Here is a 13,582-nt window from a genome sequence, read left to right on the forward strand (position 1 = left end):
CCTGCAAAATTGTAACCAAACTTATTTGTCTGAGTGATAGGATGAAGTAGGACTGAGTGGACATGTAGGTGCTAAAGTTTTAAATAGTTTTATTTTTGAATGCAGTTATTTTCTGTACATAATTCTACATTTGTAAGTTCAACTTTCATGATAAAGAGACTGCACTACAGTACTTGTGTTAGGAGAATTGAAAAATACTATTTCTTTTGTTTTTTACAGTGCAAATATTTGTAACCATAAATAAATATAAAGTGAGCACTGTACACTTTGTATTCTGTGTTTTAATGGAAATTAATATACTTGAAAATGTAGACATCCAAAAATATTTATTTAAATGTTATTCTATTATTGTTTAACAGCGCAATTAATCGTGATTAATTTTTTTAATTGCAATTAATATTTTTAATCGCTTGTAACCCCTAATCATAAGTAAAGGTAACTTCTCTTTTGGAGTCCAAATTGCCAGCAGACACAATACCCTGTGGGACCAGTTAGCATGGTTCAAAACTGAAATACCATTGATATAAAATATATTCCAAGTCTTTAAAAACTGACTGGTGTCTCAGAATGCTTGTATCAATTGATAAAAGAAGTTCCAGAAATAGAATGGTACCCAATACTAGGTGAGATACTAGCTCAGAGCTGCATTGATATCATGGTTACACTGAACTCAATTATAAGGCCTTTGTGTGACACTGTATAAAAAGAAAGGTGACCATTTATATCACTGTTGTTATCACTGTTCTACAATTGAAATAGATCTTGTACAAAGTATGATTTTTAAGGTATCAATGGAAATGTTATAGTCTGCTAAGTATTGTTACCCTGTTTATATGCATGTATTATCATTGTATATGAAGTTATGAATCGTTGCTGTGTGTTTGTATCTCAAACATGTTCTGTTCCGGGGTAACAGCCACAAGACAGATTTACAGCCATGGGTGATGGGCCATTTAAGGAGAATCAGCTCTTCCAATGGGCCGCTGCAGAGGAGGCCTCAGAGAGCATACGGACAATGGAGGCCCAGTGACTCAGCAGGGCACGTAGAACATGTGTTCGCTATCTCCGTGTTTGAGACAGTAAATTTCCATGCACATAGTCTCAAGGTTATATCCCCCAGGCTGACATCACCTTCTTGCCTCTTTCCTGCTCCACTTCTCTAGACCATGATTGCCAGCAAAAGAAGAGCTTTGAACAATGGACTGAGGACCCCAATATTTGTGATGATCCAGAGAGACTTATTGCAAGCTAGCAGATTTAACATCACTGCTATTATCCTGGTCTACAAACTCTGAAATCAACTATAATGTAAATGATTCATTTTAACCTCTTAATAACTCTCTTTTTTAATATTAATAAACCTTTAGTTTGTAGTTACTACAGGATTGTTGATCCCCTTGAGAACGGAGGAGCTGGTAATGGTTTCTGAACGATCAGGATTTACAATGGGTTAGATGGTGTAGGGCCATGCTGAGCACCGCGCAGCAAACCAGTATTGAGTGAACAAAGGCCTAGGTAACCATGGGGAAGCCCACATATCAAACAAAATGAGCAGTCTTCTTTCCTAGTATAAGTGACAGAACACGCCTGGGACAATTTAGGATAGCTGAATAGCCAGAGGCTGCTATAAAGCCATTATTCTTCCATTAGTAAAGAACCAAGTAGTTTAATCTCAAAGTGCAAATGAAATTTTATAGTGATTGTGCAGAAATTCAGATGTTCATCTCACTGCCTATAAGATTTTATTTGGAACCGTTTTCAAAGTTAGTCTGTATTAATCCTCGATTAAGGGCTTTTGTTTTGAGAAATCCTTATTTCTAACTTTAAGAGCAGCTCACTCAGTGATTTTTCAAGTTTTCCATATTCTTTAGTTCTCAGAACGGATGTCTGGTTTTGCAGAATGCAAATGCTTGTACAAAAACCCCCCCGAAAACAGAATTAAAACAACTGAGCATAGACCTTACCCCTTGAGATTCTACTAGAGGATGTCAAGAGCAATAATGCATTGCTTTCAATCAAGAACTGTGCTAGAAAAATATATTTCCAAAGTGCCTTTTCCAGGGTCAGCCTCACCTGTTCAAAGTGTTTTCCCCACAAAAAGCAGAAGAAAGAAAAACCACAATCAACTAATATGGCAGCAATAAGAAGACTGCTGTATTGATTTTCCTAGGTGTCCTTACAAAACCTGTAGGAAATATAAATTTCCATCCTGCTTCCACTATTGTACTACTTTATGCTGCCTCCTACCATCCCTTCCCCTAACCAACACGACAGCTTCAGTGCGCTTTAAAAATGTAGCAAAATCAGCCTCAAGCACCCAAATACTCATGAGCAAGTTCAATAAACAAACCAGACTGCATGTGGAAGTAAGGCAAATGTCTCACTGACTGAACTAAATGGGAAAATGAAGGAGTCACATATCCTGTAAAATATTACCTGTAGTATTCATGTTTGTCTTTTGAGTACATGAGCTGATCAATGCATTGCCTCTCATCTATTTTCTCTTCCCAAGTTCCTTCTTTCCATCCTTCTGCATAGCTTTGTAGGACATATACCTGGTCTATAAAGGGTCCACCTGACTCTGAATAGGAAGCAAAGAGAAGTAACTATCAGCATGTAAGAGTACTTGATTTACGTATACAGCAGCATTGCTTGCTCTGTTTTAGATAAGAAGCTGCCATAATTTCCAACATATTCTATACAGTTATAGTCAACTTACCAAAAAAATGATAAGGTGATCTATAGAAACCAGAGGAGTCTGGGGATTATTCATTACCCACCTCCATCTAGGTGTTGGGTTTTGTGTGTTAGATATATCCAAACCAAAGATTCAGAATGCTGGGTAAACCAAACATTTTATCAAATAAACCCCCCCCCCCCACCTTGTATCACCTTTGAATGTCCTCCTTTCCTTTTACACATTATCTTGATGAATCTTTTTTCGGCCGTTCAGTGCATTTCCTTTGAACTAACTTTTCCTGTTAAAACTGCTTTTTAAGAATGTTTGAGTTTATTTTTCAAGAGAGACTGTACATGATGGGGCTTTACTTGGCTAAGAGGAAAAATGTCAACTCTAGGAAATACTTGGCTTCTGTAGGAAGGTGCGGTGCCCAAAAGAGCCTCACCTCATCAGAGTGAAGGAGACACAATGAAAGAAAAGTCACCAAAATGAGAGAAAGAAAAAACAAAACAAACCCCCCCAAGATGTAAGGCGGGTGCTAAGTTCCCTCTAAGCTGTGCGGCCGCATAGGCAGGGAGAGGCGCCTCTCCCCCCGGCCCAGGGCTGCTGCAGCTAGAGAGGGCTGGGGGGAGTCCTCTCTCCCCGCTGCAGCCCCGAGGCAGCCTGCACTCCAAACCCCTTGTGACCAGGGTCCCAGGGGAACCAACTGAGGTCACTCAATTAGGGTGAACTGCAAAGAATGGGGCAGGCAATCCCCAAAGCTGGTGGATATTCCAATTCTTAGATTTACCAAGCCAGCACAAAACAGCTTCTATACCACCTCACTGGTTACCCAGAAGCCAACAACACAGTTCTCTTAAAGCAACCCAGCCTCAGGCCTCCACTCAGACACCCAAGTCAAATGTGAAAATCTTATTTTTCTTTTTTTCAGATTACTGAAAATCTTATTCATCATATAAAAAAGTTCTACCAACCCCAAAAGATCGGACACATTACCTCCCAGGGTAATGAATATTCCAGATTTTACCCGAATACACGCTTACAGCCAATTATTAACAACTAAACTACAATTTATTAAAAAAGAAAAAAGAGAGAGTGTATTGGTTAAAAGATTAGTATACATACAGACATGAGTACTGTTCTTGAAATTCAGATTCATAGCAGAGATGGTGATCTTTGTAGTTGCAAAGAGGTTTTTTTAGAATTTAGTCCATAGGTTATAGTCCAATGTCCAATATCATACTCAGGGTGTTCCAGTTTAGGACTGGGATCTCAATCTTGCAACTCAAACTTCCCCGATGAAGCTTAAGCAGATCTGAGATGACAGGATCAGGACCCAAGGATCTTTTATACAGTTTTCAGGCCTTCTCATAACAGCCTGGAGTCATTCGGTGAACAATAGGCAATTTATGGGGACTTTTGAAGTAGATCCATTTCCTAAGCATCGCCGGTAATTACCCACACAGATTAACGTAAGGCAACTGCCCGCTTTCCATCATTCTCAGGTGATCTGCTATACATTTCAAAGTTCTAACCTATCGAGCAAGGAATGGCCTTAATTACCATATACATACTGTTCTCACATCTCTCTAATGGTTGACTCTTGGTCAATCAGCCTGCAAGCTGCTTAACCCTTTCTGGCTATGTGTCACATCCCTCATCCCCGGCCCCACCCCAGAGCCTGCACCCCCAGCTGGAGCCCTCACCCCCGCACCCTGAACCCCTCACCAACCCTCTGCCCCAGCCCTGAGCCCCCTCCCACACTCCAAATCCCTTGGCCCCACCCCCGCCACACATCACCTCTATACTGGTGCACTTAACAAAATTCATTCCGCACATGGATATAAAAAATTAGAGGGAACATTGCTTGGGTGGTGTCAAATTTGTAACCACAAGGTACCAGTGGAGGATAGTAAGCCATGCCTGTAGGGACTGCCTGGGATTTCAGACCTGGAGAAAGGAGCTGACAGTGGTAACCCTTTTAAGCAATTGGACGGTGGAACCAACAACTGTGCCTCCTGACAAAAGATGACATAAGAATTTGAGGCTGTCAATGAGATGGGGAGCTACCCCTTGGAACAAGGAGAGCTTCCGCCAAGAAAGGGGATGACTGAACCTTGAAGGGTCAGGGCTCTCTACCTTTTATCCCCCTTGTATTTTTCCTGTCTTGTTTTCACTCTTCTTAAAAGAAGAGGAGACCTGCCCAAGGTGTGGGCCAGCAGCCCAGTTATAGACCTATATTCATACATTAAACTTAAATATTTCCTCTGCTGAGAGAAAGTGGCTGAAAGATTCTGAGATACTGTTGTAGACTTTAATACACAGGTGATGGCACTAAATACCACTTAATAAAGGAAACTTTATCCTACAGTTTCCAAGTTCTCAGGCAAAAAGTCATCTTCCTAATCTACTTTAGCCACACAAGCTTTCACACAAATTGCCCGTACCCATCAAAATTTAGGAGTGTGGGTAGCTTACACTGGCAGTCTCCATACAACCTTGACTATGGAGGGCCAAATTCATCTTTGTTGTAACTCCACAGAGAAAAATGGATTTACTCTAGGGATGAACTGGCCCCAAAGTCTCTTCTGTGCATCCATAATTTTTTTTAAAAAAACAAGCACAATGGGACTCTCAGAAGACTGGCATGTCATTCACCTGAGAGATGGTCTTCAGAGCACGCATGTGAGAACTGAGCGCAGGCTGGCCATGCTCAGGGAATTTTCTCAGAAGAGGCCTTGTCCTACTCTCCTTGAAGTCAATAAGAATCTCTCCTTTAGCTTCCACAGGCACTGGATGGGCTCTAGTACTGTACTATGAGTAAGTACAGCTGTGACCAGGTAAACAGGCTTACTTTTTCCTACAGCTTTATTATAAAATACGAACATTTTCAGAGTTGGCCTCTTCCATCCCTTTGCTTTGACCTTTAATATTTTTCTCTCTCCTTCTCCACCCCACTCCCCACAACCCTTGTCTTCTCATGCCAGAGTCTAGAGTCTGAGTCCTGATCACTCTTTAAATATAAGAAAATTGCCAACCCTGCCATTTTCACATGTTTAAACTCCTAAGGGCTATTACTTTGTACTACAAACTTCAGAGAAATTTGGCTACGATTTAATTAGGAGTGTAAAACAATGAAAGTTTAATTTTTCAGATGTCTTCTGGGCTTTTACAATTGAAGAGTGGTCTTGTTTTTTCAAACCAATGTGATAGAGTAAGTCTGTAATTGCTTTTACTACAGCATTTTAAAAAAATATTTAGAACTAGTTAGGCTTCTGCACTGAGGTTAAGGATCCTATTTCATACCTGGAATTATATATGTTCATCAACGTCTCTTCACGTACTTACAGTAATTAAGTCAAATATTTTAATAAGACACTCAATCTTGTTAAGGCCTGAAATTTGACCTTCCTTGAAACTGTCATAACGTGATGGAGAGTAGATCATCAGTAAGACTGAACTCAGCCAAAAGGCAATTCATCAGCACTTGTGGTGGGTTTGTTAATTACATAGACATTTAGAATCCAAAAGGGGACAGACAACTGTCTTCTGCCCTTGCAAAAGGCAAAGGCTAGATCTAATAGGGCATTTTCATATCTACTTACAATGATTTACTGCTATACTTTATGTAGCTTTACTGAAAAGGCAGCCGAGTGAGCACAAAACAAGACCCAATGCCTATGAGTGTCATGACACGGATGGAGTTGACTTGTTTTGAGCAAGAAAGAGCATACCTTTTTTCTGTCAACTGTATAAAGATAGCAACAGTAGGGAAAGACACTTCGAAAGACGCAACCAAAAGAAAAAAAAATTGCGAGCAACAAAGGTAAAACACAAAAGTTAAAACCCATGAACACTGTGACTTTTACTGAAATCACATTAAAACAACACTAGTGTCTAGAAAATAGCACAAAAATTCAAAGGCAAGTTATGTGGTGGGACTGAGGATCTATTGTACACTTTGTGCCATGGTGGAGAAAACCACCTGAGAGGTTTTATTCAGCTAATGCCTACATGAAGTAAGAGTCCAATCAGCTTCATTATAGCATAAAGTTATTACACTTTTGCCTCGGTGTCATCACCCCTAACTACATCTACCGGGTACACTCTGACCTTACAACAATCAACGCTCAAGCTCTAACACTTCCCATCACTGTGTCAACCAAAGCACACCTAGTGGACTGAAATGAAAATATGCTTGTTCCAGTATATCTTAGAAAGCCATCCTTAATAACAAAGGTGCTGGAAACAAAACAAACTAAACTCTTCTATGTCACTTGGAAAGACCAAGACCCTTCAACTTCAAGGGTGAAATTCCCCCTTGGGGAATGGAGGGCTTGCACAGCAGCATAACACACTGAACCTGAGTAGGGAAGAGAGCATGAATTGCACCAACCCCCCCACACAGAACAGGATCACCTAGGATGTAGGCAGATGGAGTCAATTTCACTTAAAGTGAATGAAAGCACAAGATATTTTCATGTTTTACAAATAGCTTGGGCAGGAGCACACAGCACCCCTTTGCGCTCCCTTCAACCTGAACCACCTACCTAGCCATTGTTCTGGTCCCCAGTGTAAATCAGCACACACACACACACAATGACCTGTTTTGGTCATAGGAGCTTCTCTGTAGTTACACTTTAGAGAAGAAAATCAGGTTCGGAACATAACGGTGGCTGTTGAAAGTCAGCACTTCTGAATGAGGTGATAACGAGAGTGTCCCTTTTCTTCCCTCTGGCCTTCCTTGGCCTATACTCTATATAACACAGGTGCTCTTATTTAATTCAAATTGCTTCTCATTTCTCAGATTAGTTTCATAGTGGCTAGCTTGAGGATACTAAACTGACAGAAGTGCAGTCACACTAACAGTGCTCGCTGGGTCAGAAAGAGATCTTTCTTTGCAATGACACATGGTAACTTGTTAGAAGTAAGTTTTCCTACTGTAAAATATAAGCATCGGACAGGGTCAATCATTGAGCAGACTTCAAAACGCCTCTTTACAGTAGCACAAAAAGTACTACTGTACACACCTTGTTCTAATGCCTATATCATAAACAGAAAAACCTGTGAAGGAAACACATCAAAGATTTAACCCCTCACCGGTGGTAGAATAAATGTACTTTACCTGCAAGAAACTGCTCATACTCAATAACAGGGATGTTTTTATTGAGGCTTGGAAGATCAAAGAACTCAGACCAAGGGATTCGGACCTGATGAATGTCAGGACTCTGCCAGTGATAAAGACGTCCCCAAGGAGGCAGGACCAATACCCAAGCTTCACTTTTCAGCAAGGTCTTTAGAAGAGAGGCAACGCGAATATAGACATCTCTGCGTAGATTGAACCCTTCAGGAGGATTTACATCATACAAAAGATACCTGGAGAAAGTGAGAAACTAGAATCACTTTTGGGAGGCTTCAAGCATTTACAGAGAGAGTTTATCTGTCGCTAATTTGGAATCACTTTACTAGGCTCCCAATGTCTCTCTTATGACTCCTTACTGGAGGGCAAAAAGAAAGGGGAGGAAGGCTGCAGTACGCTGGAACAAGGTCAAAATGTCACCAGGTCGCTTCAGGAAGGGAGCGAGGAGTCTGGGGCCGTTAAGGAAGCTGGATCGGAGCCGGACAGCACGGCGCTGTGTCATGAGCAAGGCAAGCGCCCAAATACTAAGCAGAATATTCCCGGGGGCATTTGCCGCGGGGCTCAGCGCAGCAAAGAGCCGGGAGCCAGCTCTGCGGCCCCAGGCGGGCCGTGACAGGGCGGCTGAAACGGGGGGTTGTCAGACGTCGGGTCCCCCCCGCCACAGCCGACGGGATCCCGGCACCGCGGGCCCCCCGGCCTGGCTCGGGCCACAGAACACGGCCCGGCCCCGGCCCCGGCCCCGGCCACGGCCGCCTCTCGCAGCCCCGCGGCAGCAACGCGGGCGCCGCCCACCCGCCGCCGGCCTCCGAGCCCGGCACCTGCGGGCGCGGCCTTCGCGGCTGAGGCACCGGCCCGGCCGGCGGGAGCAGCGCCGGGGTACGCGGGGCCCGGCCTCCCGGGTCCTCCCCGCACCGGCGGCGGGGCCCAGCCAGGCCCCGGGGCTCCCGGCCCGGCCCCACGCGCTCCTCACCGGCCCCCGGCCCGGCCCCACGCGCTCCTCACCGGCGGCGGGCGGCGGCGGCGGCGGGGAGCGAGGCGGCGCCGTGCCCGGCCCGGAAGGCGGCGGGGGGCGGCTGGGCGGCCCGCGGGCGGCAGAGCGCGGCGGCCAGGCCCAGCAGGAGCAGGAGGCGGCCGGGGCGCCCAGCCGCCATCTCCGGGCAGTGGGACGCGCACGTCCGGGCCGAGATCCGCGCCTCGCTCGCTCGCAGGGGCGGGCTCCGGGCCCCGCGGGGAGCTGGCCGGGCCGGGGCCGCTTGCCCGGCGCTGAGCGGCCCCAGGCCGCCCCCGCCCCGTGTCCTTCAGCCGGGGAGACCGGGGCCGGCCTCCCTCATTGGACCTGCCCGGGAGTAGCGGGGGCGGCGGGGCTGGTTCTGCTCCCTAGGAAGGAGCCCCGGAGGCCGCGGTGCGGTTGGGGCGCGATGGGAGGGCGCGGCGGGGCCTGTTTGCCTCCCCCCGGCAACGTGTTGTTAAAACAGCCCCGTCCCCGCCGCCCCGGGGCAAAGGGATCAGCCCCCGGGCACCTTCCTATGCAGCCTTCACCGCGGCGCTGACGGCTGCCCCCAGCAAGGCCAGGCTGGGGCAGTAAAAGGGAGCAGGGTTTGCTTGCCCCGGCCTACACCGTAGGCCTGGCAAGGACAGCCAGAGGGCTAGTATTATGTATAATGCTCGGTATTGCGGGACCTGGCTCGTTGGAGGGGCTATAGGGAGAATGCTCAACCAGGGCAGACAATCCCCAAACCGGGGTATATTCAGAAAGGCCCTACTGGGTCAGACCAAGCGTCCATCTAGCCCGTATCTTGGCTTCTGCCAGGGCCAGGTGCCCCAGAGGGAATGAACAGAACAGGGAATCCTCAAGTGATCCATCCCCTATCGCCCATTCCCAGCTTCTGGCAGACAGAGGCTAGGGGCACCATCCCTGCCCATCCTGGCTAATAGGACCTATCCTCCATGAATGCATCTAGTTCTTTTTTGAACCCTATTATGGTCTTGGCTTTCACAACATCCTCTGGCAAGGAGTTCCACAGGTTGACTGTGCGTTGTGTGAAGAAATACTTCCTTTTGTTTGTTTTTAAATTACGTTTCTCATAATTAGATTCACCAAGCCAGTTACAAAACAGATTTTCCAATAAGTTACTGGTTACCAAGAAGCCAAAATATGGTTCCCTTCAAGCAATCCAGCCTTTGGCCCCCACCCAGACAGCCAAGTCTATATAGTGAAGGTTACTTAAAACCTATTCACCATATATAAAGTTTTACCAGCCCCAAGAGATCAAACACATTACCCACTAGGGCAATGAATATTTCCAAACTTACCCCAAAACACACTTATAGTCAATTCTTATTAACTAAATCTAAGATTTATTTTAAAAGAAAAGAAAGTTACTATGGAAAGAGTTCCATACCTCTCTGGGGGAGGGAACTCCAGTGATTAGGAAGAGACAGGTAATAGTTATGGGGGATTCGATCATTAGAAAGAGATAGCTGGGTTTGCGGTGACCAGGCGAACTGCATGATGACTTGCCTGCCTGGTATGAAGGTTGGGGAATCTCTCGAGACATCTAGATAGACTTATGTGTAGTGCTAGGGAGGAATGGGTGGTGGTGGTACATGTAGGTACCAATGACATAGGGAAGGACAGGAGAGAGGTCCTGGAGGCCAAATTTGGGCTACTAGGTAAGAGATTGAAGTCCAGGACCTCCATGGTCGCATTCTCTGAAATGCTCCCAGTTCCACGCGCAGGGCCAGTTAGCCAGGCAGAACCACAGGGTCTCAATGCGTGGATGAGACAATGGTGTAGGGAGGAGGGGTTTAGATTTATTAGGAACTGGGGAAACTTTTGGGAAAGGAGGAGCCTATACAGGAAGGATGGGCTCCACCTAAACCAAAATGGAACCAGATTGCTGGCGCTTAACATTAGAAAGGTCGTAGAGCAGTTTTTAAACTAAGGGCTGAGGGAAAGCCAATAGGTGCAGAGGAGCACGTGGTTTGGACAGAGACATCCCTTAGGGGAGGATCTATTAATGGAGATTCTCTATATCCTTGTAAGTCGGACAGAATGGAAGATAATAAAATACGGGTATGATAGATGAGAAACAGTCAAATGAAAAAGAGTCCCATTCAATTACATGATGTAATGTCAGACACCTATAAAGTGACAGATTTTTAAGTGCTTATACACAAATGCTAGAAGTCTAAATAATGTGGCTGAACTAGAGTGCCTCATATTAAATGAGAATATTGATATAATAGACATCACAGAAACTTGGTGGAATGAGGATAATCAATAGGACATAGTAACACCAGGGCACAGAATATATCTGAAGGACAGAACACGTCATGCACTATATGTGAAAGAAAGCATAGAATCAAATGAAGTAAAAATCTTAAATGAACCAAACTGTATCATAGAATCTCTATGGATAGTGATTCCATGCTCGAATAATAATATAGTAGTAGGGGTATACTACTGATCACCTGACCAGGATGGTGATAGGGACGGTGAAATGCTCAGGGAGATTTCAGAGGCTATAAAAATACAAAATTCAATAATAATGGGGGATTTCAACTTCCCCATATTGACTGGGTGCATGTCACCTCAGGACAGGATGCAGAGATAAAGTGTCTTGGCACCTTAAATAACTACTTCTTGGAGCAGCTAGTCCTAGAACCCACAAAAGGAGAGGCAATTCTTGATTTAGTCCAGTGGTTCTCAAACTTTTGTACTGGTGACCCCTTTCACATAGCAAGCCCCTGAGTGTGACCCCCCCATATAAATTAAAAACACTTTTTTATATATTTAACACCATTATAAATGCTGGAAGCAAACTGGGGTTTGGGGTGGAGGCTGATAGCTCACGACCCCCCATGTAATAACCTCGCAACCCCTTGAGGGTTCCCGACCCCCAGTTTGAGAACCCCAGATTTAGTCCTAAGTGGAGCACAGGATCTGGTCCAAGAGGTCAATATAGCTGGACCACTTGGTAATAGTGACCATAATATAATTAAATTTAACATCCCTGTGGCAGGGAAAACTCCACAGCAGCCCAGCATGATAGCATTTAATTTCAGAAAGGGGGACTACACAAAAATGAGGAAGTTAGCTAAATAGAAATTAAAAGGTACAGTACCAAAAGTGAAATCCTTGCAAGCTGCGTGGAAACTTTTAAAAGACACCATAATAGAGGCTCAACTTAAATGTTTACCCCAAATTAACAAACATTGTAAGAGAACAAAATATGTGCCACCGTGGTTAAACAACAAAGTAAAAGAAACAGTCAGAGGCAAAAAGGCATCCTTTAAAAAGTGGAAGTTAAATCCTAGTGAGGAAAATAGAAGCAGAAACTCTGTTAAATGAAGTGTAAAAATATAGTTAGGAAGGCCAAAAAACAATTTGAAGAAAAGCTAGCCAAAGACTCAAAAAGTAATAGCAAAAAATTTTTTTAAATACATCAGAAGCAGAAAGCCTACTAAACAACCAGTGGGGCCACTGGACGATGGAGATGCTAAAGGACAATAAGGCCATTGTGGAAAAAACTAAATGAATTCTTTCCATCGGTCTTCACTGCTAAGGATGTGAGGGAGATTCCCAAACCTGAGCCATTCTTTTTAGGTGACAAATCTGAGGAACTGTCCCAGATTGAGGTGTCATTAGAGGAGGTTTTGGAACAAATTGATAAACAGTAATAAGTCACCAGGACCAGATGGTATTCACCCAAGAGTTCTGAAGGAACTCAAATGTGGAATTGCAGACCAACTATGTGTAGTTTGTAACCTATCATTTAATTCAGCTTCTGTACCAAGTGACTGGAGGATAGCTAATGTGACGCCCTTTTTAAAAAGGGCTCCAGAGGTGACCCTGGCAATTACAGGCTGGTAAGCCTGACTTCAGTACCAGGCAAACTGGTTGAAACTATAGTAAAGAACAAAATTGTCAGACAAATAGATTAACATAATTAGTTGGGGAAGAGTCAACAGTGTTTCTGTAAAGGGAAGACATGCCTCACCAATCTACTAGAATTCTTTGAGAGGGTCAACAAGCATATGGACAAGGGGGATCCAGTGGATATAGTGTACTTAGATTTTCAGAAAGCTTTTAACAAGGTCCCTCACCAAAGGTTCTTACGCAATGTAAGCTGCCACTGGATAAGAGGGAAGGTGCTCTCATGGACTGGTAACTGGTTGAAAGATAGGAAACAAAGGGTAGTTATACACTTTTCTTACCTCCTGTATAAAGAGGAAAAGACAACTGATTGTGAAATACTGTTAATTCAGATGAATTCAATACTGATGAAGTAGGATAAATAAAAAGCCTAAAAAACCTATTTGGAAAGGCACTGATTCTGCAAGATGTTCTATGCACGAGGACTCTTGTGCTTATTGAAATCTACACGGGCACTGAGATTTGCCCAGGTGGAACAACTTGCAGTTTGGCCTGAGATTCTCTCTCCATGGATCAGAAACAGCATTAGTAGCTTTCTAATGAAGTGTGTTTGAACATGGTTCTTGCTGTAAGGAAGTTGACAATACAAATGTTAGTGTAGACTGCTCCTTAGATGCTGATCCTGCCAGTTGCTCATGTGCATGCAGACTGCAGTGCCTGCACAGAGCTCTCTGTAAGCTCTTTAGGGCAGGGTCCATGTCATCTGTGTTTCTCCAGCCCCTAGCACAGTAGGAGCCCAATCCTGAATGAGGCTTCCACATACTTACCACAGAATAAACAACAGTACTAGAAGAAATTTTAGTTTCCTCGGGGGGTGTGTGTG

At 44.5% G+C, this 13,582-nt stretch overlaps 1 protein-coding gene across 5 annotated transcripts in view; it reads right to left on the reverse strand.

Moving 5' to 3' along the window:
* POFUT2 (protein O-fucosyltransferase 2) overlaps window positions 1-9,169 on the reverse strand; it is a 31,802-nt gene extending 22,633 nt beyond the window's left edge. Inside the window, exons 1-3 of one of the 5 annotated variants that reach the window (XM_037912340.2) lie at window positions 8,823-9,169; window positions 7,806-8,056; window positions 2,437-2,581 (exon numbers count right to left, since the gene is read on the reverse strand). In XM_037912340.2, coding sequence (XP_037768268.1) covers window positions 2,437-2,581; window positions 7,806-8,056; window positions 8,823-8,971 — 545 coding nt within the window. In that variant the 5' untranslated portion in view covers window positions 8,972-9,169. Of the gene's footprint in view, window positions 1-2,436; window positions 2,582-7,805; window positions 8,057-8,179; window positions 8,521-8,822 lie in introns of those variants that run through there. The other 4 variants (XM_037912338.2, XM_043525007.1, XM_037912339.2 and 1 more) reach the window with 4 other exon arrangements.
* Between the last annotated feature and the right edge of the window lie 4,413 nt (window positions 9,170-13,582).

This window comes from Chelonia mydas, chromosome 11 (assembly GCF_015237465.2).
Source record: "Chelonia mydas isolate rCheMyd1 chromosome 11, rCheMyd1.pri.v2, whole genome shotgun sequence".
In the NCBI taxonomy this organism is placed as follows: Eukaryota; Metazoa; Chordata; order Testudines; family Cheloniidae; genus Chelonia; species Chelonia mydas.